The sequence below is a fragment of the Copidosoma floridanum genome, unplaced genomic scaffold, assembly GCF_036245765.1.
Source record: "Copidosoma floridanum isolate Cflo_tuat_1 unplaced genomic scaffold, Cflo_Japanese_pri ptg000030l, whole genome shotgun sequence".
Classification (NCBI taxonomy): domain Eukaryota; kingdom Metazoa; phylum Arthropoda; class Insecta; order Hymenoptera; family Encyrtidae; genus Copidosoma; species Copidosoma floridanum.
Genome location: NW_028321907.1, coordinates 5,222,813 through 5,249,551, shown reverse-complemented (window position 1 = coordinate 5,249,551; position 26,739 = coordinate 5,222,813). Strand labels below are relative to the sequence as shown.

At 38.5% G+C, this 26,739-nt stretch overlaps 1 protein-coding gene and 1 long non-coding RNA gene across 2 annotated transcripts; one reads left to right on the top strand and one right to left on the bottom strand.

The window, feature by feature from the left end:
- Window positions 1-4,850: 4,850 nt before the first annotated feature.
- Window positions 4,851-17,093, bottom strand: LOC106646069 (organic cation transporter protein). Its single transcript, XM_014362094.2, has 7 exons — window positions 16,589-17,093; window positions 9,692-9,881; window positions 6,448-6,706; window positions 5,833-6,244; window positions 5,539-5,753; window positions 5,115-5,463; window positions 4,851-5,038 (listed from the first exon to the last, which is right to left on the bottom strand). The coding sequence occupies exons 1-7, from the start codon at window positions 16,942-16,944 to the stop codon at window positions 4,870-4,872; spliced, it is 1,950 nt and encodes a 649-aa protein (XP_014217580.2). The 5' UTR covers window positions 16,945-17,093; the 3' UTR covers window positions 4,851-4,869.
- On the top strand, window positions 7,858-9,096 carry LOC149373446 (uncharacterized). The gene is made up of 3 exons (XR_016293341.1): window positions 7,858-8,647; window positions 8,734-8,966; window positions 9,047-9,096. It is a non-coding gene; the product is annotated as an uncharacterized LOC149373446 (long non-coding RNA).
- Window positions 17,094-26,739: the final 9,646 nt, after the last annotated feature.

Here is a 26,739-nt window from a genome sequence, read left to right as displayed (position 1 = left end):
GTTTGATCCGTTTGATTGAGCGATGCCCTAGTGGCGCAATTCAATATTTTGCGGTATGGAAATTAAAAAAAAAAACAAAAACTTACTTTTTAATTATTGGTAAAAAATGCGATTTTTGAAATTCATTAAGTGTTTCCAGCAAGGTATAACTTGGCGCACAATCCGTTAAAGTTTGCTCGTCCTGGAGCGCTGTAAAAGTTTCCAGGTGCCTCACTCTAATTAGGACGTTTAAACATCGCATTGCGGGAGTTTAGCTCGAGTTAATTAAATTTGTCGTGCTCCAGTGCAACGTACCTACCGTATGGTATTTTAAAACATTGATCGTTACGCCAAGTTGTTGTATTTCTTGAGTCTTATTTATTTAAAAATTAAGTATACCCTTATTTCAGAGTCGCTCATTGTAAAATAATTTCAAGCGGCAAAGTGACAGTTGGTGCATGAAATTATATACTGTTGATTTCAAAATGATGCGGCAAGAGACGTCGTGTAAAAGCGCACCCGAATGTATTTAAATATCCGTACATACTTTAAAAAAAAACACCACGTGCAACAACTCTCTCCACCAATTGTTACTATATTCTACGAATCATTTTTCATAAAAAATAAGCAGCACCACTTTTTCACGGAACGTCAAATCACGAAAGCTCCTTCCTCGGCGCACAACAACGACGAGACCCCGGGCAACAATGACTGAAGAAAATCGTGCAAGTAGAGCGAAAAAGCTCTACCGTGTGCCAAAAAAAAAAAATAAAAAAAATAAAAATAAAAAACGCAAACCCAACTGCTACGAAGAAGAAGCCTGCAACCATAAAATACATGTCATACTCGCGTGCAGTTATACTTATCGTAAAGGGGGGAGTTGGGAGTAGGGAGACTTTGGTTGTTGTCTGCCGCGATGCCACGCAACGTTAAACCTACACGTGCATTACGGTATATATATACGTAAGTAGTCGCGAAGAAGCAAACTTTGTGGTCAGCTAATGGTTCTCTGCAGAGATTCTAGCAGGTGATAAGAACAATCGACCAACTCTCTTTCCAACCAACTTTTTCTTTTTCTTTTTTTTCCTGCATCAGTACCTATTAAAAGAGGATCAAATTTTGTTCAATCAGATGTTGGATTTGATTTTATGCTGCTGTACAATGAATGACTCGCATTTACTTGATTAGAAAATATTCCTCTTTCACGGTGTATATCCTCTTCCATTTCTACTAGCCGATGGACGAAATGTCGCGTCGTAAGACTTGTCTAAATCTAAAATCGGCTCGACGGTGGCGAGAAGCCACTCATTTACCAAATAAATTTTCATCGACTTCGATACGAAGAGAGAAAAATAAAGGGGAAGCGTAACTCTACTCTCTTATTATTCCAATTAAAATAACGAGAGATTTCCGGCGAGTGGATTATCGGCGTATAACATTGCGAGACGTTCAAGGTGACTATATGTATATATACGTTACCCTCTGCGCGAGTAAGTTAATACCTATAACAAGCACTGACATCCATTTATAAAATGTTATCCGTGCTAATGCATTTATGACGATTTCGTATGAATTTTTAACAGCTCTTCGATACTGTAGTACTATTATACGACGTTTGTTCTTTTTTTTTTACCCCTCTATAGCTCATAATTATGTTATACTATGACAAACTATATACGTATATATATGAATGATGTAATGATATTAATTTAAAAAAGCAGCGAGACTGAGGTCTATCATCGTAAAAGTGCACTTACGCACATACGAGTTTTTTACAGGCACGCGATAACAGTGTAATCGCATGGCCCAATAAGAATAAAAACTTTTTAATGTATACATAATTGATGTTGGCCGCCAACTGACGTAAGCGGCAAAACTGCGAAAGCTCTCGACACCAAGCAAAGTCTAAAATCAATTGGTAAATGAAAAAAGAAAAAAAAAAGCGAGGGGGTGGTCACAAAGAAATGTACGCACACGATACACGAGAGTTACCTGTACGGTATAATGAAAGCGGCGTTCAATCTCTCTGTGGTGTGCATTATATATATATATATATATATATATCGATCGGCGCCGGGACGGTAAGTTTTTTTTTTTTTTTTTATTTCTCTCGAGTGCCTCGTCGAGCAACGAAACACCCTAGTTGGATCATATATATACACACCGTACGAAGCTATCGGGTGTCGTGCAGACACCACTTGGATTAGCGTCGGCCTGTACTTACGTACACACGTACACAGCACGTCTACGTAAGAACTTTCTGGCTTAATAATGGTGATAGTGGTTCAATAAACACGCGACATTTGGATACGTGGGTATACTCGGCATGAATATTTGGCGCACGTATATATGCGCGCGCGTCCGGGACACATAGTACCATGATATATGGAGCTTTGGATTTCACTCTCTATCACGGATACGAGAGCATGTAAGCCGATGACGTTGCGAGTGGGTAACCGTAGAACCCCCTCCCCCACCCTGCAACTGTTCACGATGATCATTATTGTTATTATTATTGTAAGTCAGTTTTCTCTTTCGGTGTGCACATGCTCTGTGACTAATGAGCGGTGAGCTTTTGAAAAATAACGGTGTATTACCACAAGTAGTGAAATTTCGTTGTATAAACATATTACGCCGATTTTTTATCGATTAACATGCATGTGTAAATAAATGGCACCCTTTCGCTATTCCTACAGTGTGTATGTCAATATATATTGTATTGTCAAAAAAATTTATTGCACAATTTTTTTTTCCCCCACCTGCGAATCCAATAAATATTAATTTAATCTCGAGATTGAATTTGACATAGTGGAAAATTATACAAGATGCATGCGGGAAAAACTTTAGCGTGAAGGTAATGGGTGTAATGTGTATGTATATACTGTCAAAAAGCTCGTGACGTATATTTATGGCGTAACTGAAGATATAAATATGGTATGCATATATATATGTGGATAGGGAGCTTCTGGCGAGTATAACAACCTAAAACAAGATTAACCGCACGCAGCGCGTTAACTGGAGAAACGAGGAAGTCTTCCTCCGGGTCAACGTATCGCGTGCACGTAGGTGTGCTCGTATGGAACGTGCATGTGATGTACTACACACGGAATGGCACAAACAGCTATATATGCGTGTAGAGACGTGGATGGCGCATTGGAATAATTTTCCATTTATCATTTGTAATCCCGAAAATCGTCACCCTTCGGGCAAATTAACAAGAAGGGATTGATATGTTAATCGATCGTTTTCTATCACCCGGTTTCTACGTGCCATCGGTAAAATTAAATAAGAATTCAAGGTGTTCCTTTTGAAACCAATGAGACAAGCAACTTACCGATAATCACACCATGAAAGCGGCCGTGCGACACCCAAGGTATAGCTCCTCTTCACCAAAACTCCGGTCTCGTCATCGCAAAATCTCCTTCCCCTCCTCCCAGTCGAATTTTTTATTTTTTTATTTTTTTTTATTTCCCCTCGAAAATCGGCAACGTCCAACGCGAGCTAATGTACCCGCGCCACTCTCCACGCCGACCAACTGACGACTAGAGAGCGCGTGCAACAACACAGTGGCACTTGTAAGGTACCTGTATTGCGTTCAATAAAATATTATTAAAAAAAAAACAAAAAAAAAAAAAAAAAACAAGGCGCATACGTCGTGCGTCTCTGTCTCTCGCGGTGATGGTTCCGCGCGCGCTAACGTTAACGGCGAGTCTGACCGCCGATGCAGGTCCGAGCGGGTGTGTGTGCACTATGGGGGGTGTAGTCGGCGTAAGATTGCGGTGTATACCCCCCTCGTTGTCGGGGACTTTTACGCTCCACTTCCCCGGGCGAGAGTTTGTTGTGTGTGCATGTATGTATAAATGTGTACCGATTATGTGTTGAAAAGCGCAGAGAGAGTGGAAAGTAAGAAGGAGTTGAATTATCGGTGGGGCATTTTCTTTTTTTTTTTTTTTTTTTATGTAAAAATGTTTAGACTCCCGTCACTTTGACATGAAATAATTACACGTGAATTCAAGTATCGATATATTACGGTGGTTTGAGCTTCTGGACGAGAAACAGATCTTCCTCCTCTTTGCAATCAATTGTGCCGTGACTGGCGTTAGATAAGCGCGATCGAGAGTAACAGGGGGAAAAAAATTGCATCATTCTATCGTGGATGATATCTCACGTTTTAACATGGATTTTTATCGATTAAAGTACGTTTGGTAAAATCGGAATACATAGACGACAATGAATTTATATACACGGCATAACCGGTATACACGAGCAAAAACTTTCATTACAGTATTATATATATATTGTAATAGTCTTTATACGTATAGAAAGTACCGAGTTATTGGGAAGAAACGCTGAGACAATAAGTTGTAAGAGGACATTTTATTTCGAATAAAATGGAAAAGCTTATTTATAACGCAATTTACACAAAATAAGCTTACAATATATTTGTACACAGGACTGTTTCTTTTGAAATTCTCTTTTTATACACCACGACGTTTTGATTGATTTACCTCTGTAACATCTATACCTACTTATTTTTATACGTAAAATTAGATACATGAAATAACAATTATAATATATACGTAACATTGAAATTAAAAAAAAATAAAACATACTAAACTATACGTTATCACTTATGTACAAACACAATCAATTTTACACGCGCCCGCTAGTCATCATGAATGAAAGTACGTATGGTAAAAACAAGAATGACAAACAGATCGAAAAATAATTATAATTTTCTTTTCCGCTCCTTTCGACTTTACCGATCACGTTAGATGGCAGATTCTTCTTCTTCAAAACGTCCCGTTCACCACGTGGTGACGATATTTTAAATCTCGCACGATCGATGGAGCTTGAAAAAAAGTGGGGGGGGGGGAAACAAGCCGAGTTCTAAAGCCTCTCCTCTTCGACGTGCGGCGCGATGCTTCTCCTCGACCTGATGCTCGATCTCAGGATCATGCTGCTCCTCAGCGTCTCTCCCCGAATGGACGCTCGCCTCGAGCTGCGTATCGTCGAGGTCCTCCTGAGACTCAGGGTCGGACCCTCGTCGTCGGCCCTCCTAAAGCACACACAATCCCCACGTCCAAGTGTCTCATTCCCTCTTTGAAGAATAGAAAAAAAAAAAGAAAACTCACTTCATGAAACAGGGCATGTCCCAGATGCCCTGGTCCCGGCCAAACTCCTCGCCGTCCTGCAGCGTCTGCGGCAGGTCCTGGTCGAGCGTCTCGGGGAGGAAGAGCGCGAGGCCACCCCCAACGACACCCAAGACCCCGAGGATAAAGAGCGGCAGCACCGGCGACACCACCTCAAGGAAGACGACAAAGGGCGCGACTATGCTCGCCACGTAGCCCATTATGTGGATGAGCGCGACTCCCTGCGCCCTGACCACCGTCGGCAGGAGCTCGGCCGCGTACTGCAGCCCGATGTTGTACGATATGTTCACGCAAAACCGGCCCATTATCGCGAGCGTCGCCGCGTATATGTCTGTCGGGAAATTTAATACACGTTTTGGTTGATCGGGGCAAACCTAAATATGTATGTAACAATCGAGGGTCTCACTGTTGGTGACGAGGCTCGCCCAGATGCTGAAGATCCCGGAGATGGCCATGGAGCCGCAAGCGAGCCAACGCCTGCCCCACCTGTCCAACACGAGGGTGAGAAAAGTGTCGGCCGGCAGCTCGGTCGCCGAGGCTATGGTAAAGGTCACGAACACGTCGAGCCTCAGGTTGTCGACGTTACGCACATGGCCGTCAAACACCAACGAGATGGCCATCCTGGTGTTTATACACAAGCATGTACATACATGCATATATTTGCCAATTATATGTATAAAGGGTGTGCGTTTTATTTTACCAGATGACGATGAGGAGGACCGTGATGTTTCGCAGCCTCGGGCTCCGGAAGAGGTCCAGGACCGAGTACGACTTGTCGGCCTCCTCCTCCTTGCGGGCCCTCGCGCACGTGTCCTTGAAGTCCCTGTAAACGTGGTCGGGTACCTTGTTGCCGTTGATCCTCTCGAATTTGCCGAGTATGCTCAGGGCCTCGTCGACCCGGCCTTGGCTGACGAGCCACCTCGCGCTCTCCGGCACCAGCCAGGGAGCAGCCACCGCGAGTACGAGTGGCACCGAGGTCGCGACGCACGTCAGTCGCCAGTCGGCCAGGAAGTAGGCGATCCACGGCAGGGCGCACGCGGCGAAGGTGAAGAACAACGCTATCGACATGTTGGCCACGAAGGTGCGCCACTTTGGCCCCACGTACTCCAGCACTGTATGGGGTCGGACAAATCGAATATACACACGGGTCAATTAGGCACTTTTTTTTTTTTGCTTATGAGCGTTGGATGGAGCGAGAAAAAAAGGGATGAAAAGTTTTTGTTTTTTTTTTTTTTGTTTGTTTAGTGGTACATTGAGCTGGTAGGAAAAAAAGAAATCGGTCGCGCTTTGGAGTGTTGAATGTTGATAAGCTCACCTAAAATGTACATCATGGTGAAGCAGTTGTCGAAGGCGAAGCCGAACAAAAATCGGCAGAGGGCGAATTGCCAGAAGCTACCGGCGAATATGGTGGCCACGCCGGATACGAAGCCTACGAGGTTGGTGCCGACGAGGGCGGGCACGCGGCCGTACCGGTCTGCCACGTAGCCGAATATCAGTCCGCCAAAGATCGCCCCTACGAAGAATATGCTCTGGGCGGCGGTGGGCAGCCAATTGTAGTCGCAGACCCATTCTAGCTGTGAAATTTTTTTTTTTTTTTTTTTTTTCATTGGGTGCATTGGTACGGTGGTTTGCTATTGGGACGTTTCGCGAAAAATGGCACGTACCATGTACCATGAAAGTTTTGGGGGTCTGGGATTATTTAAATTCGTTTTTCTACGTATCCTTTTGGGCCCAATTCTATTTTCATTTTCAAGGAACCCGTGTCAATTTAAACGAAATTTTTAACAAGTTTCGAAAACGAGCATCAAACTTTCCAATTTCGATTTTTCTTTATGGATTTCGAGAACCCCCGATACAATACGTGCATTACCGCGAAATTCACCACCAAGACCCTCCACTTGATATTACACGTGTATATAGCGCAAAGTGTCGTAAACAGTGGAGGTGCGTTGTACATCTGGTTAATGAACTTAACAATAGAAAGTGAAAATCCCCTGAGATTACAGTGAAAATATCACACCTTGAAATTTGGACGTTAGCACGTAGCTGCAACGCGATATGGCTCAAACTTTCCAAAGCATTTACGGAAAACATAATTTCCTTAACTGTGAATTCTTATCGGTAGTATTTTCGATGAACCTACTCACTCGGGGGCACTTAACGGTCGAGTCGTTGCATGTATAAATAGCGAGGCCGAGTGCAGTTTGAGTTCAGTTGACTCCTGCACCTCAAAGTTGGTGGTCCTATACATTATTCAGATCTTGGAGGTGCATCTATACGTGGTGGTGGTGGTGCTGTGACGTACTCTCAGTAATCACTTTTCATTCCAATCTTGTTCATAATATTAGACTCTCAGTGCTCAGTTTGTAAGAAACATCTCTTTCTATATATGCATAGTGTCTCTGTAAAATTAATGTCTTCTCTCTCTCTCTCTACAATATATAACTCGATACCATTCAAATTTCTATACTCTGAAGTTAAAGCTTAGATGATTCGAGGTTCTTTGCTGTTTAACGTGATATGTGATGACATTAATCCAGGAGGCAAGTAACTACATCGACGTTCCAAAGTCGAAGGAAGTTTCCTCACGATAGAGGGACGTGGCAGTGCACGGCCGCGTCCCTCTGAGCAACGTGTCTTGAGCTCTTCTTTTCAAATTTTCCATAGGATTAAATTGAAAAAAAAAAAAAAAAAAACTTTTGTGGGGCGCAAAAAATTTGGTGGTCACAGTCGCTTCCACAACCCTCGGGCTTTTCAGCCCCCAACTCCGTGAGGCGTTATTTTTTTAATTTGGCTATTACTATTTTGGCTATTGTGCTTATGGTACTGACGTTGTTGCTATGACTATTGTTTCTATTGTTTTTGTTCTGTAGTATGGGGTTTTTTTTTTTTTTTCTTTTTTTTTTTTTTCTTTTTTTTTTTTACCACGAATGGCCATTTTTCCGGCCTCGCCTATACCATCTTTTAAGTTCGGCAGCAAGTCCTTTCGGGTACAATGTATACGCAGAAAATCTTTTTCGTCGATATTGTTTATTTTCGTTGGCCTCGTTGGTCCCAACAGCGATGCCCAACAATCCCATTGTACCCACTCGCAATGCTATGTGTCGTTCTTATCAGTCAGTTCTGGCGGTGGGCGTGGCATTTTTCTTATCTTTTTCCTTCAATTTGGTCTTCGATTTGGTGGTGAATATGTTGTATGTACTCTCCGGCGGGGGGGGAGAGCGTCGGGCGTGCCTTTAGCGGAGCTGTCGTTGGGAAGCCTCGGACCACACGTGCTTTCGTGCGAAAGAGGTTCCTTATATACTCAAACCAAGGATTTTTCGCCGCTTGCGGGATTGTTTTTATTTTTATTTTCGTATCAAAGTCAATAGAGCCAACATCGATTAGCCGCCTAGCGATTTTCATTCCAATCATCGGTCTTTTCCTTTCGTTACCTTTTGATTTTTTTTTTCCTTTTCTTCTTTATCGTTTTAGTCACCCAAAACACCACTGTAGACACCCAATACGACATTGAGGTAAGAAGCTGTTTATTTCGTACGTTAAAAATCATGAAAAGTGATAGATTAAAGTTTTTAATTTAATTGTGATTTTTTTTTTTCAGCACAACAAACTGTGTGTTAAATTAGTATCTGGAGACTGACGTGAAAACAAAACAAGTCCATCTGTAAATTACATACTTTTAAATATAATATACTTGAAAAAATTTTAACTGCGTAAGCAAAAAAATTCAAGAAGCTGGAGGACCATAGAGAACTTTTAGAAAAATCAGGGAAACAAGAGAAAATGTGCAAATGCAGTTTATTGTAGAAAAATGTCACCGAGTTGGATAAAGAGGTGATTTACGAATTTTCCTACGTATCTTTATATTTGAGTAAATTTTTTTTTTACAAAAACTTTTTTTTGTATTTTTTCAGTTACCTAATTTTTCCAACTTGAGAGCGAGAATGGACAAGTTCAATTTTATTAAACTCAATTCAGAATATACCAAATAGCTTGCAAAATATTCGCACTTTATTCGTACCTATTAGTTCGCTTGGACGCACTAGACATTATTAATCACTTGAAAATTCAACTTGTTGCTTTTGTACATTTAATTTGTATAATAATCTCAAATAAATATTCACTTTTCTCACAAAATATGTCCACCCAATCTACATGTCTATGAAAAGAACAAAAAAAAATCTTACGCAGAAAATAACTAGGGCACAGCTTCGACCACTGGATTATTCTGGAGAGCAGATCCATAGACAGATACACGTGTTTGAAAATGTGAGGGGAAAAAAAAAAAATATATTTAGGAGAGCCCTGGCTCTTCTCGGACCTTCTAATGAACTTACAAACCAAAAAAAAAAATCACTTGCCGGACAATCAAATCAATGGGAGGATGAAAAAAAGTTGTTTTTTTTCCAAACGCAAGAGGTAAAATAATTGATTCCATCTCATTGAGATCAGGAGGGGCTTAAGAAGAAAAAAAAAAAAAAAAAAAAAGTGTAGGTATACTCGGTCGAGGTAGTGTATAGATGTGTATACCATCGGAGACGCGCAGTGCGGGAAATTACCTCGGTGGCGACGGTCGGGTACGGTATGACCGTGAAATTGAATTCCCAGCCGTGATCGCACTTCTTAGTGGGCCAATCGGGATCGGCCGCTTCGAGCCCTCGTCGCAGCACGTCCGTGTAGTTGACGTCGTACATTTCGCACCTGGACTTGCCATTACCGTAGCGAGCTGGTGGTATTGCCAGGGCTAATCTGCAATTTGTCATTATTGGTGGTTTTGATTGTTTTCGCTGGTGTTAAAATTTAATACATTAGATAGATGTATCTTTAACAGAGTTGAACTTCTTTTTTTTTTGTTTTTTTGTTTTTTTTGGAACTTCTAAAAAATAACCATTAAAAAGGAACTATTCAAAGGCATTTTTTCCATCGTTTTTGTGTGTTTTCAATACTTTCTCATCATCGTAAATCTTTTTATTTAAAAATTATTAGGAATTTTTACAACATTTTTTTTCTTCTACAGACAATAAATAAAGATGTACCTTTTTAAAGTGAAATAGATTTTTTGTTTTTATTCGTCTGAAAAAATAGTAATTTAATTACTATATCGTGACCCAAAACACGAAACTTAATTTTTCAAAGTCGTACAACGTCAATTGAAAATTGAGTGCAACAATAAATGTTAAAAGTTTGTCCTATATACTGAAATATTAATTTTTTTTGCCACTTGTTACAACAGGTCACATAAACCAACATATTTTACTCTTGCAACAAATAGAAAAAAGAAAAAAAAAAAAATACACTCGGTGTCAAATCGATTCGATACTCATATAGGCCACATGAAATTTCTCCGGACAGGAAATGTATACACGTATACACAATACCATCGACGCGGAAGAAGCGGAGAAACAAAGGACCCAGCATTAAAAGGACAAACTCACCGTTTGTAACAACAACTTCTGCCGCGAGTCCATGTAAGCACATACAATGACGGCGTCGCGGAGCCTTGGGATACTCGAGCGTGTATATATACATATGCACGTACAAAAAGCTGCGAGTGTTGGTTACACAACGGAATCGATTAACATTGCCTTGGCGGTATTACGCGCTCCGCGAAAGGCGTGATCCAGTGACTGTACGGAGGACGAGTGAAAAAAAATAAACAGCCGAGATTGACCGATTGCGCTCCGGTGCGTGGGAAAATTCAAAAAGACGCATGCACGAGGTCGTCCCCGGATAAGAGATGCGTGTTTAATACAACACATGTGTATACATACAGAGGCTCGAAATGACAGATATTGTGTGAAAATGCATACACTTATCAGGCCTGAGAAATCTAACGATAACGAGCTTCTGATTAAATTGTACTCTCGGGTAACACGCCAAACTATTACCCACTTGCGTTTTGTTCTCAAATAATAATTGCTTATGAAACAGCGATGCGCGTACAGTTACAGCAAAATCATCCTAATGAAAAAATAAATAAATAAATCGCAACGCGAACTCAGCGAGCGATGAAACACGAGAGTGGAAGTAGGTCGTAAGCTCGGGCTCGTTATAAAAATTGAAAAATGAATATATAAAAAAAGAAATTAATATGCGTGTGCGTGGTATTGCGCAACAGAAGTAACGAAAGAGGCCAGCGCCGGTATTTCTCAGCCCGAGAGCGTGGACGGAAAGAAGAAGAGGAGAGAGCGAGCGATTAATCAGCGACGATGGAAAGTATATATTATACGAGAGGGAGAGAAAAAAAAGTCACTATACGTCGATGCACATCTCTCCGAGCTCTTCCTCGTTTTGTTGTATCGCATTAACTGATTAATGGAAAAGTCGTAAGGAAAAAAAAAAATTTGACGAAAGAAGGTGCGAGAGCACATAGATCGGTATACATATATGTATATCACTCTACATCGTCGTTTATCACTTTCTACATTAGGTGTAGGTGACACCTGAGTTACACCTTTTCCTGCGTCTTCTTTTTTTCCTCTAACTCGGCTCATGTTTGGATCGACACGCCTCCGTGATGAAAAGATTTTTTTTTAGTCGGTACATTGAAGACGTGGTACAAAAAAAAAAGAATTTTGATCCATCCGATAATTTATCATCAAAATACTTGGATTAATTGAAAATCAATGGGAAATATTGAGGTGTTTGAATGACACTCGTTCGGTTTAATTTGAGAAAACGCACCGTGCACTCGCGATTTATCGTTCATCCCGTCGATTACGCAAAGTATACACTCGTCGATTACCATCACCCATTTATCTTTCGCGCACGTATACCGCAGATATATTTAACGTGTGATTAAATAGTTTCGTTTAGCCTACGGTTGAGTGACACCTGAACGAAAATGAGACAATCGCAAGACTAGGAAATTCAAATCAACATCAACATTTTTTTTCTTGATTGTAATATTAAGACTTAATTTGAACGACTACGCCGACAAAAAATGTAAAGTTACGAAGTACACTTTTTTTTTTTAATTGCCAATGAACTTGAAAATAGCAATTAGCGATACTTCAACTTTGTTTTATTTTTTATTTTATTAGGTTTTCTAAATAAAGCACGTACGACCGAGTTTTTTTTTTTTTTATACTAGTACCCCCTTTACCAGGATGACAATGGGATCGTTCGTGCGTACAATGTCAGAGGACTACGTGAAAACTGCGTGTACCAATATCGCGATAGTGTGACTATAGTTAATTTTTTTTTTTTTTTCATTCCATCTTAAATACACACACGTTGGCTTTGAAAGTCGGTGTTAAATCGACCACGTACAGCTAATTCATCGTACACATACAAACGCAGCGCTCGGTATAAATTATCCACTTGCAAGTTCGATTCCCCGTTCGACTAATAAGTAATAGCCTGTACATATGGATCGATAGCGTGTGGTTGGTTGTATATAAATATATGTGCAGCAGTAGATTGTACAGAGTGTTGTTGCATATATATGAAAGGAAATTGCGAAATGTCATTGTAATCATTGTTGCGAATTCGATGTGTATCTACGAGATTCCAGTTAAATTACAATATATCGTTGATTTCCACGGTTCTCGGAAAATCGATTGATTTTCATCTAATTTGCAAAATCAAAGTATATTCACTGATGTGTCGAGTGGATCGAGTAGGAAAGTTATCAAAACTAAGAGTAAATAGACATAGAAATTCGGGCAATACGAATGAAAGGATGTACAAGTGTATAACTCCACTCGCGAGGAAATCAAGGAAAGTAATTACTCGAACGAGAAACACGTACATAATTTATGCATACAATGAAAGTAACGAGCAATGCACAACACGCTTCTTTGGAAATCAGCCCGACCGGATTGGCAAATGGAATAAACTTACCGGGAGGTGCGCGTGACTGCATGATACATATAGTCTTAGAAATATATACTCTGATACAGAGTATCGGGTAACCTCGAGCTGAATGTTCCTTTTTTTTTTTTATATAATTAGCGCAAAGGTACTTTCCAGCTGCGGTTTTTTACGTGCTCTTTTTGGGTTGTTGCCAACAGGATCTTGTACCTTTATAGGCTTTTTCTTTTTTTTTTTTCAATTCGCGTGCGAAGATTTTATCCATTTGTTTGGATGAGGTAACGTTTTATTTTTTTGCACGAATAAAAAAAACAAGTCATTCCTCAAAGGTTTATCCATTTGGAACACGCAATTGCAGAAAAATTTCTCAAAGTAAAATTAATATTCAAATAAAATGATAATTCAATGTTGTGCGCGTTATTTTATGAAAAACCTGTTTATTAAAATATACAAGTTTTTTTTAATTAATCGTCGTTTGCTCATGTAATCATCAATACGCGTCTGTACAATTTAATCTCTCGGTTCTGACGTAGAAAAACAAAAATTTCATTTTGTAAATGCACAGTAAGAAACTCCGGTCCGACATTCTCGTGCATCGAAATGATAATTTGCGTCTGCAATTTTGGGGGGCAAGCATTTGCCGAGTCACTCGGAAAAACCTCCTGTACTTTTCGTAATTGTTCGGCAACTGAAAATCGTATCCCTAGATTGATGCGTCAGGTATTGCACTGTCATTTTCTGGCTACGAATGAAAACTCGCAGTTATTGCTCAGAGATTCTGCAAAATTACGAAGGCACGATTCGTATGAATACCGAGCGAATTATAATAAGAAATTCTATACTAATTGTTAAAAAAAAAAAAAAAAAAAAAAAAAAACTGCACAGTCGAGCTCCTGGAATATTCATAAACCGGCATCTCTTACCAGAGTTGGGCAACTATATCGTTGGATCGGTACGAGATCGTCAATTAAACCCACAGTCTGCCACGTACTCGCGAGGGTTATCATTACACCGTTTTAACTGAGGTCCAGCGCAAAGCTGTTTAACCCAATTTTCTTCAACAAAACAAAAAAAAAAAAAAAACATCTGATGATTATAAATTTTCGCACAACAAAAAACAACAAGCAGTTTCTTCCTTTCTACTAATCGCCCGGTTAACAAGAGAAAGAGAGAGAGGGGGGATAAGTAAGCAATCGCGATGAGGAAGGACATCGTCGTTAATATTGTCATTACGCGCTTAAGGAGAGCCCGTAGATCGGCGGCTCAAACGGACCTTGAGTAAGTCCGCGCTTATTTCTTTTACTGCTGCTTTGTCGTCTTTTATACATGCATTTATATCTATGCTTCGGCACTCTGTACTATTTTTTTTTTTTTTTCTTTTTTTTTTTCTTCTTCGAACCTAGTGCTATGGATAATATGGTGCGTGTGGTTTTTCAAGTGTGACGAATCGGCTGGTTTTGGATCCCCACTCAGTTGGGGACGCATCCCAGTCGACTGTACTTTTTTTATTGGATAAATTTTACAGTTTTTATGGACTACCATTTTTTTTTCATCTAAAGTTTATGTAATCTACGCGGTACAAAAAAAAAATAAAAAATCTTCTAATATTGTGAAACATTACAGAGTAAGCGTTTGTAATAACAAATTGCATCGTTGATAATAATTTATATATAGATCGTAAAAAAAATCCTTCGTATAAGCAGCATATTTTTTTTATCGAACAAATCATAAACTTATTTACATAACTCAAGAGCAAAACGGCAATCATAATGAAATAATTTATGATAAATCAATCATGAAACATAGTATGAAAATAATTCAATAAATCAACGATAAAAAAGTATAAAAGCATTTTTAAAAAATAAATAAATAAGTAAATAAAAATAAACGGTATTGCACTATTCTTCGAAATGCGTAGTGAAAAGAAAATCACTCGTCGATTCAGGAGCGGAAGATTTGGTAACGCGGGCTACGGATGTATCATCTTCCCCATAATTGCAAAGTTATTCGGTCCACTATATATCGTTCGTTGTTACAATAAATACTTTTGAAAAGATTTTCTCCGAAGTGAGCTTATTAAATGCGTATGCGAGAAAAATTCCAAAAGAATACTTTCGATGAGGTCGAGATTTCGCACAACACAAGTGACGCGCGCGAATGACCTGTTGATTAGGCACGTGCCCATGACGCTTCTCATTGACGATATTTTCACTCAATAAGGACACCAGATGTAAATCCCCCTCTCACTCTCTTTATGTTAAATTAGCAAAGAAAAGATGAAAATTTAAATATTTCCCACGAGTTAGCGTGATGTCCAAGCGCTTGTTTGACAAATGTATTATCAGCGCATTGTTTTTTATTTGCTCGACTGCCTCACGAGGCGAAGAAGTAAGCGCATTCTTGGGATGAGAGTGTTTCGCAATCGCCTCGCTTAAAGCTGCTGACATTACTTATTCTAGTGCAAGTTCGCAAGAAGTGCCCTGATCATTGAGTAATATTAGATTCTAAGGAACGAGATATTTGCATTATTATGTTTATATATATATATATAAAAAAAAAAAAACTGTAGCACATGTATACGCGTGAATGACAAAACTTGTTGATTTACTCTTATGAATAATTGCTGCCACCACTAAAAAAATTGATGTTTAATCACAAATTTACTATATCATACTTAAGAAAGGTCAAGCGAACGGGAGAATTTGGAATTTTAGATCGATCACCGATTGATTCCGGAAGGCGATCGCTGATTCGTGAAAAACAGAACGATAATATATAAACACATAATATAGGAGTCAGGGTCATTTTTTGAAGTATAGTGAAATTAGGCTGACTTTTTTTTAACATTACGTTGCTGTCGTTGGCGTCACTCTGTAGCCACCACAATTCCTCTTATTGGATAAATCGTCAGTTGTTTGGGAATAATTTTTACATCTTTTTATCTCGGTGCAATATTTATAATAATTAGCACGCGAGCACAAGTTCAGTCATTAAAATATGCAACCTAATTTTTTTTTTTTTTTTTTTTTTATTGCTCCTCGCGCGTAGCAAAAACAGAGAGTTTTTTTTTTGCTTCGTAGACGACAGATAATTTTTATATCTTCTCGTAATAATAAACGAGGATCGGTGGTCAGTTTTTATTTTTAAATCGCTTATCTACGTGTGAAGCTATCATGATTTAACATTACCGTAGATGTGATATTGCATTCAACGTTTGAGATAATCACACGTGATAAATATTCATAGGGGGATAATTATGTAAAAGAAAACAAATCGAAACTATGTCGGGAAAGATATGAAGATCGGTAAAGGATCGGTACTTGGAAAGTAAAGAAATAAATAAATAAAATAAATATTAATAGGTAGGTTTACTTTGACGTGTTGGCAAGACGAGAATTGAAGTTTTTTTCGCGTTACTTTGATTCGTAAATAATTAAACTTTAGTTTGTTTAGAACTAACAAAGTAATTAGTCATTTCAGAGAGCATAACAAATAAGTGATTCAACGGAAGATCGGCAATTAACAATTTTCCAAATAACTTTCCGATCCGTATGATGTCAAATACCGGTAATCTCTTGTACAAGAGAACATGAAGATCCCTTGGAAAAAAATAAATAAATAAATATAAATAAAGATCTGACCTTCTTTCAACCGGCAGGTCCACGAGTTCGGGCACTCGACACCAGTGCTCCTCGGGCACGAGGGTGATGAATATCTGCGAGAAGTAAACCCAAGCGACGTAGAAGGCGAATGGCACCATCAGCACGAACAGTATCTTCTGGTACTTGCCAAACTCCCCAACGTAGGGCAACAGATCGTCGAAATCCACATCCTTGCCGGCATTCCTGTCCCCGTTTCCCGTCCTCGGCGCGAGCTCGGCTTTCCCCCGCACTTGTTCCCCACTAGATCCCACGACCACACCCCCGATGGGATCGGTATCTTCCTGCTGATGCGCCCGATCCCCGGCCTTGGCGCTGAACTGCTCCTGCGGTGGCATGATCCCGGATTTCCTCGCTCAATCGGCGCGCGCACCTACCGATACCGATTTCAACACTTTGCAACCCCTGGGGGCACGTTTGGCATGCCTCCCCAGAGAAGGGGTCGTGTATAATATACCGTGTGATCGAACGAGCCCGCGAGCCAGCCAAGACAATGAGCCGAACTGGAAAGGCCGGCAGGTGCTCGGTGCACCCATATATACCTACCTTGTAACGCGGCGCGTAGAAAATCTCTCCTCGGCTGCGCTACTGTTGCCGCTACCGCTTTGGGATCCCCTCCTATAGCACTATACTTATTGGCTCCTGTTTGATTTTTCCCCCCCGTTTTCTGTGACAGAGGACGGCACACATACGTATATGTATAGCCGTTTGTTCGTACAATTTATCCACCTGTTTTGGTGTTACTTTACGTATATCTGCTCTCTTGTGTATTTCAAGTGTACAAGGAGGCCCCCATGGGTGGTTGACCAAAATTGAGGTCTTAAGATCCTCACAGTGGTATCATAAAAAATATGCCGAAATATATCGTCAGTGAGAAATGCAGGAATATTAAGTAAAAAAAAAACAAATACATGTACAATCGAGGATTCTCGGTTTACAATGGAAATTCGAGAAGCAGTGCTACCTGCCCCAACTTGGTAATGTAGAACACCTCGTGCAGGTATTGCACATGCATGTACAGAGAGCTATACTCGTTTACAAGACAGTGGTAATATCATGCTCCAAAATAAATATACTTGAGAAGTTGCGGGCTAAGTTGCATTAAACAAATACTACATAATGGCTTAAGGATTAAAATGGCTATTGAGAAATGATCGATATGGCCATTGCAGTGGTCATTTTTTATAACGATACGTTTCAAATAATTGTACATTTGCGGTTGATGGCACAGCCGACTCGAGTGATGGATGAAGACGCCCTCCGGTGGATCAGAACCACCTGCATCGACGTGTGTCATTTACAAAAACAGATTGCAAGTAGCCCGCATCCGCCTACGAGAACATAGAGGCTATACAGGCTCCAAGTCCGTGATTCACTCACTTTTTTTTGTCCTTTCTCACGCACAACACTCACTCTTGTAACATATACATGGATATACGCAAGAATATAATATACTTCTGGTAAACTTACAATACTTATGTTGCTTGTATAATATACAGACACCTGCGAGAGAGCGCACGTATTTTATAGCATATCCGTCAACGTACAAGTATACAATATTATATTTTCACGCGCGGCTCTTTCCCTTTCATTTGTTCGTGCGATTTATACAAGTATAATTAGTACCTGGCTGTGTTACTGCAGGCTAATGCACGGTACAGCGAGTGTTTATTGTACATATACTACTGACTTGTTGCAATGGGTCAGGAACGTATTTTCAATTATGCCCGTTGAGCACCAGCACGTGACTATATGTTTTTCTTTTTTTCTAATTCCTTTTCAAAACAAATACATTATTCGAATGAGCAACGAAATATTGCAGTACCAGTGTTGACAGTACTGCTAAACGATTTATTTTTAATTACTCAAGCTCTTAATGATGAATAATAACGCCAATATGACGGATAAAAGCTATATCGAGGCGCGTACGAATTGATGTCTTTGGCGAGTAAAAGTGGAATGCCTTGGCTGGTATCACTTCAAGGACAATCAAATTCAATTCCACCGCGTTGTATCGACAAATCTATGTGTGTGTGTGTGTGTATATTTTTACAACATACATCATTTTTCAAAGCTTAAACAATTTTCATCAATCAAAACGATGACAAACTATGTTTGGAATATCTATAAGCGTGAATGAACACTTTTATCGTGTTTGCGCCGAAATAGAGGAATATTTCAAATGCTGATCGGTATTTAATTACCATATTTTGAAATTGTTTTATTCCGGGCTGGTGAAAGACTTCATTGATCGCCATTCGGTATGTATCCACTCAACGGCCTCACCACCTCGTCAAGTTCATTGTCGATCCTCGAACTTGATGGAATTTTCCGTTTAATTTTCATTTCAGCCATAAACAATTTTCGTCGTGCTCGCAAAGGTAATCGAAAACGTGATTCAAGGAGAAGAGAAAGGATTCGCGTAAGCATCGAAAATACATTTAACAATGTCAATTTTTTTATTATTATTATTTTTTTTTATTCTTACCCTCGCGTAATTGGCCTACTTTGTAACAAATAGACATGTTCATATACGATGTACAAATTACGATTTATACGTACAAACGTATCCGCAATCGCTGAGAATTAAAAAAAGAAATGCTCATGTATGCATGCGTAGTTCGACGGAAATAGCTGTACCAACCATTTACCGGATCAATGAATCGCTCTTACATTTGTGGAACGTATTTCAGTGAAATTATAATTTTCTCTTTTTTTTCCACAATAACCAGTAGGTACATGCAATCCGAAACATCAAATTGTATCGAATTCCGTAGACATTTTTCTTTACGTGACGCAATTGTGAGCATAAAAAAAAAAAAAATTGCAACGTAGTAATATCAAAGGATGATAATAATAATAGTCGGTCATGAGAGATGTTGGAGAAGAAAAAAATTCGATTCATCTCTGTACGCGCGATATCTCAATTACTCATCGCATAAAAATTTTCATGTCTCATCAAGGCTCTTTGTGCATATTATTATGCATTGGCGTTGAGTAATTAATTTCTTTTTTTTTTTTTTTTTTTCTTTAAGCATTTCTAAAATTGGATGTACGTAAAATCAATTGAAAAGCTCTCAGGGAACGCCACGTGTTACACATTATAACGAAGAGACAAATTCTTTCTCTACTCCTCTCGAGCCTCATTAAGATTTCATAAAAAAAAAAAATGGGTCAATGATTTTTCCAACTCTATTTTCCTTATTTTTACCCAACACCTGCGCACAAAGAGCGGCAAGTCGAGCAGAAAGATGCGTCGGAGTCTGACAAGGGCATGGATGAATTTTCCAAGCTCGAGCGCGCACCTGCACGATGACGTACATGGTTCCTCCTTTTTTTTTTTTTTTTTTTTTTTTTTTTTTCCTTCTCCGTGGCAATCGTTCTTGCCACGTGGATACTAATGGTTCGTTTTTTCCATGAAAGCTTTTGATGAGCGGAATAGAACGAAAAGGATGGGTTTTCCACGGACGAAACAAGTTGAATCGTTGCATCACTTCCCGATGAATTTCAATGATCTGATTGAATTGTTTAATGAATTTTTTGCCAAAAATAACAGATTTGAGTTGCATACGTTAAAAAAATAAAAGATGGATTTGTTGTCGATAGCTGATGAAACTTCTTATTAGATTGTACTGTCTTCCAACATACGTTAGGTACATAAAATGTTGTGCAAATGGAATGAGAGTTCCTTATGATTTTGTTTCCTTGAAACTTAAAAGAAAACAACAAAGAACTTTCATATTTTTAAAACATTAGAAAAAAAAAAAAAAAAAATTATTTCGTTTCAGTTGGAGAGAAAACTTCAAGTTACACGTCAGCATGCACTTAATCGATGGCTGGTTCTCAATTAGGAAGTCCATCAATCATCTTTTTATATTCACAGGGTTGCCTAACTATCGTAAAAATTAATTACAAGTCGATAAATTTATTTTTGAGACAACCTGTCGCCTAACTTTCAGGTAATTGTACATTTAAGTTTCTTTCACTCAGACTTTTAATACATAATAAATTGGATTAACATTTTTTATGTTAAAAATGCATTTAATGCGCTCTCGGTAACTTTAACTTTTTTTATTTCTGTCAAAGCGACGTTAGATTTTATTACAATACATTGTAAGATCAATCCTCGACAAGCACAGGGATGATAAATAAGTAAAGTTTATAAAGGACTGATAATTTTTTTTTTGCACTTCAGAATATCTACTTAAATTTTGAAGACACAAAAATTATTTTAAAATTTACTTCATAAATTGAAATAAATATCGGACCTCTAATATTAAACTTCCAGTTGAGAAACAGTAATTAATTTTACGTTCGAGCATCGATATGAAGTTGTGTACATCTAAATACATATTATGTAGCTATACGAGAAAATAGTTATCGATGTGACAGTACAGACACGAGTTTCCTTGGACGTCTGCTCGAGAGATATCGCGTGATTGCTCGTTCTAGTTTTATAGCCTAGTTTTTAAAAAAAATTTTTTACCATCCATTAATTGATTGAATTAATTTTTATCAATTATAAATAACAGGGTTTATTTTGCACGAGGAAATTGATTATGTCGACGTGTATTGGTGAAGGTGATTTTCTTAAAATATACATTTTACTTGTTTAAAGGCATTATTCTGCGATTTTCAAGTTCAGCGGAAACAAAATTGACTATTTTTAGAGCGGAATTTGATTAAGCTGTAGAGGACCAATAGACCTCGTCTAATGATGCCTCGCATCGCTACGATATTTCAATTCAATTTTATGTATGAAATTAAGTATTAGTTCGCAATGCAAACGGTTTATCATTAAAACTTTGGTTTCGTTTGTTCTAAATTTAACGTAAAATAATGTCAGGCGGCATGTATTTACGTAACAAATCGACCGTCGCCACTATTTCGGGCAACGGTATCCAGAACGAGTCATTTGATTGAATTAGTTTCAATTACCACTGGGGTCACGAAAGACAGTCAAAATTGTTTTCCACTCGAAACAATCATATTCACGCGTTGATAATTATTTGTATCGTTTACTGAAAAATCAAACAAACGTTGATTTATGTTTTAAATATCATTAAAGACCGATACAAGTGTAATCTTTGAAACCTTAGCGAACAAGAAAGCCTTAATTGTTTGACAATCAACTGTCATTAAAAAACAACTTTTCACTGCAACACGTGTAGGTAAGTACCCTGTGAACGAGCGCGAGAGTCTACACTATGTATAATTAATCATGTTTCAAGTGACGTCAGTCGCACACGGTGGACTTCGCAATGCGCGTTGTAGTATACGTACACGATGCTTTTAAATTGTCATAATAATTTTGCTCGAAATAACAAACGATAAGCCATAAAAATATGTAAAGTATTTTCAAATAGTCCGAGAACGCTGTACCATTTTTTTTTCTTTTTTAATTTTTTTGTTTTTAACAGTTAAAATAAATACAGTATAGCTTGACCTGTATTTACTTCCCAAAAAAGTTTTCCACTAAAATTTTCCGTTAAATTCCGAGTATCGTCACTTTAAACGTTACAACCAGGATTATCACCGGCAAACTAAACATTTTCAAACTAATTTATACAAATCATTTTCCTTTCCTCCGCATTGAGAAAACAAAGAGGACAACATGCACGGAGCTCCCGTTACGGCTCGTTAGCAGCTGACGCTCAGCTAAGCGCTTTGATCAGACGCGTGCGAAAGGATTCATTCAAGGCTCGCTCGCACGTATTCCTATACCGGCGGACGTACAAATGGTGTTACGTATATACCTACAAGTGTACGCAAACTCCAAGAGAAGATACACACAATTATATGTGAATATATAATATATAAGCTGCGTTAATATGTATATTTCGCATATCGAGGTCTTCTGGCTGCTGTGGTACGCCCCAATTAACATCGAATGTGTACACACTGCGTTTCCTTTTTTTTTTTTTTTTCTTCATTTTCATTTGATGAGTTTTTTGGATAAATTTAACGGATTCTTCGAGCGTGTGGATGAAATGGTTTTTGTGAGTACAACGCGTGTAAATAAAATAAATCTGGTGTACAGTTCGAGCTTGTAATAATTTATCTGGAAATTGTTATTTCGAAAAATATATTTTACATACAATATTGGGTTTCATTTGGTTTGACTGTAGCGTAATGGAGCTTTTTTTGCCACAGAAATAATATTTTATAATATTTAAAAATGCAGAGCAGGTTAGAAGATTTTTAAAACAACTTTTCACACCTTTACAAAATTCCCGTAAATAAATTTTTGTTGAAACAATGGTGTTTCCCTGAAAAAAAAAAAAAATATTTTTGATAAATACCCTTACGTGTTCGATAAGATTTGCTATTTTGATAACTCGTGTACCCATAAACGTATGTTGAAAATTTAATTCGTAAATTGTAATGATATCGCCTGGCAGTAGGCAACTTTTTGTCATTACGAAGAGTGCGCAGGACATTTTTCAGGCGCATTGGTTCAAGTACTGTCACCTCAAGTATGCCAATAACTAAAAATTTATTAATTCTTTTAACTGGTTTATTGTTGATTAAATTATTTAATTAATTACGTACTTACACGTGTGTGAACATATACTTACACGCAGTCTAATGTGAAACGTAATTTATAGAATTGATTATCTTTCAGCTTGAAAAATTAGATTTTTTCATGGTAAAAATATAAGGCATTCTTATTGTAGTAATCGTGTCGAATATTGATAAATTTGAAAAGTTAGTTTTTAATTATACAGGTATGTACGACAAAGGGGGGCGTACCAGAGTGCTTGTTCACTCGTGAATGCCACGCAAAGAGGTCCTCGCTCGAATTTCGCAGAATACTTTTGAGAGTTGAAATCAAAGGAGTTCAAGTTCAACTCGTGACTGTTGGATCGTCTTACGATACGTGTAGTATAGCTATACTTGATTCTTTGATCGTTCCAATAATTTTACATTAGAAGCGAAATAAATATTATTTCGTATCCAGCGATGAGAAAATTTATAATTAGCACTGCTGTATTAGCTAATATTTACTGCCAATTATAGTGTTTTTTCACTCATTTAAACACATTAAGTATACGTGTCCAATGTTCTTGTTTTTACGTAATTTTTTTTTTTTTTTTTTTTTAATTCTGGTACTCTTATTTGAAAGTACACACGATGAAATTTTTTAGAGAATCAAGTGAATAAACTGTACAAACTGTAGATATTTTTACGTATGATTTCGTGACACCTTTACCTATGAAACTCATTTAAAGCTGCACCCACCAGAGCAGTGTTGTCAGATCGAGAAAAAAAAAATTGATAAACATTTTAATATCCTTTAATCTTGTTTGAATCATAAATTGCAATATTTTAAACCTTTTCGATATCATAATACCTTGACTAGTCGGTAATCTTAAAAATCAGATTAATTGGTAGATAAAAAAGGATTAAATTATAATTGTTTTTTTCAAAAATGACCAATCGACTATTATTTCCAAAAATGGTAAATCGCAAACCACCGTACAGTGTTTAATTTCCTTGTTTCAAGAGCCCCTCAAAAGAAATCGGCCATTTCGTTAAAAACTCGAGAATTCTTCTCTTCCTCTGGCATGAAAAAAAAAAAAAAAAAAAAAAAAAAAAGCAAGGAAAGACCCGTTAACTCCCCACGCAAACTTTCACCTCGATCCCTGGCCCGATGTGCAGTTTCGCACAAGCGAGTATAAGTAGAGATGCAATCCAGCCGGTTCCTCTTTCATTTGAACTTACGATACATTTATACACACTACTTATCCCCCTTATATTCATGAAATGCACATCACCACAAAATAATTTTCCTCTCCTCTCCTTACGGTACTCCGTTGATATTGTACTAAGCGACCGTCGATTCACCGTACGATTTTCAACGCGTAGTGTGCACTTCCGAGCTTTTCCGACAGATGGTACGCCAAGCCGGAAATCCCGGGGTCAACTCACCGCGACTATCGTCTCCAACTTTTTGTATATATATAGCGATGGACGATGTGCGATAAGCGGTAAATAGTATATAAGTAGTTTGATTCATTTTTTTTCTTTTTCCTCTACATTATGTAACATATATATTATAGTATCTCGAGTCTGTGTGCTTGTCTGTACGATTGAGGTACATTTTTAGATAGAGGGCAAACGCCAACGGGGGAATGACTCATGAAAACAGCCGAGCCATCATCAGCGGTCTGCTTCATATATATTATACCTACATTGAGTCTTATGTACGTGCACAAAATATGAAACCCAAGTATGTTGAACTTAACGAAAAACTCGGGAATTAAAAGCTGCGCTCAAAATTACTTATGAAGCGAGAAGAAAAAAAAAATCATAAACGAGACGGGGAAAAAACCGCTTGGGTGTATCTGCACCATGAAAAGTGTATATACATAGCGCAGCTGACGTTTAGGTTTCGTAGCGGGTGGGCTGAGGGGGTATTGTGTGTGATGCGAGTACCTACATATACATTTTTTTTTGGTGGAAAGACAGATGTTCGGACTACACGCGGGTCCGAGAGTCCATCGAACTGCACATATCCACGACTATTGTACTATTATTACAACATAATCCAAGTATGTACCAAGGAGATAGGTGCTGTGGGTTTTTACACCTGATTGTAGTCACATGCGCGTAAAGTACAAAATGTACTTCTTTTGAAGGGAAAAGAAAGAAGCAAATATTGCTTTCGCGATCAAATGTGAAAAGAAAAAAAAAAAAATCGGTATTTGAACACTTGAGCCCATAGTTGTAAAATGATGTATACAGTATATACTACGCGATGAGAGCATCGGTTATGACTGCACACTGTACACGCCTCTGCCGCGTTACAAGTTACAACAAATACATACGCAGGCGCGTGTACATGTAACAATTGTAAGCCACAATACTACCTATACTCGGTTGCCCACCGTCGTGCCGATCGTTATTAAGTATACGCAGATATAAAGGAGGTAGTCACGCTCGAAGCGGATACACTACTCCATCTCTTTAATTTTCATTGAAAAAACACAGGGGGGGGGGTGCGAGCCATTCATATAGCTGCCATACCTGTATATACTGTATACACGGTAAAACTCATTGCCGCCCGCTATTGTACACGCATATAGCCAACCGATTACAAAATCATGTAAACCCGAGCCAAATCATATTTAGCGCCTCTCCTCTGCGTATATACGCAAGCACCAAAGTGTTGGTCTCTCTCATTCGCGCGCTTAAAGGAGTAAGTACCTCGGAGACGCGAGAGATGTGTATATATATAAAAAGGTGGGCTTTTACGTAACGCACGTACCTTATATACGCTCGTGCAGCGCGCGCTCGGGCTCTCCATCTGCGGCAATTGTAAAATCAAGGTTTCGAACGAGAGTATCCGCGAGAGATAAGGTTACTGCACTTGCAAGAGTATACTTACACGCGCGCACATGCATGTGCTACTTTTTACATATTGTTGCGGATTATGTAGACAATTAATCATCACGAAGTAGTATATATGTATTATTGTTCATACTGCGATGTTAAATACAACAGACTTGCGGTTTTTTTTGGGGGGGGGGGGGGCTTTAAAAAAAAAAAAAAAAAGAAAAGTTGAAAGATTCTCTATATTATGGTGTGCACGAATTCGTCACATTACTTGGTAAATCGTATTTTTTTTTTTTTTTTTTTTTTTTTTTTTTTAGTTACGTAACTATACGAGTGCAGTAACCGAGAGCGCTTTGATATTACACGATGCATGTGTATACAAAAAAAAAAAAAAAAAAAAAAAAAAAAAAACTCGAGAACAGTACATGGTGTAGAGCCAGGAGATCAAAGTTTATAAAAGCTGCAAGAGAGAGGATTATAGGCACTTCGGTTGTATCACGTGCAAAATTAATGAATCGCGCGATTTGTTCCTGGCACACAGACACATATGTAACCAATGCGGAGTAAACCGTTTTCTTTTTTTATTCAACTAAAAGCGCAAAGACGAGCTTTAAATGGCTCTACACGATGTACTTTTAAATTTGCAAAGTGGACGCGCGATGAAAAAAAAAAAATAGTTGCACGATAACGAGCCGACTCTTGTGAGCTCATAACGCGAACGCATCAAGGCTAAAGTGCAAAGACACTCGTTGAACGAAGAAAAATGGATACAGTCAAGTGCAACGAGCGCCTTT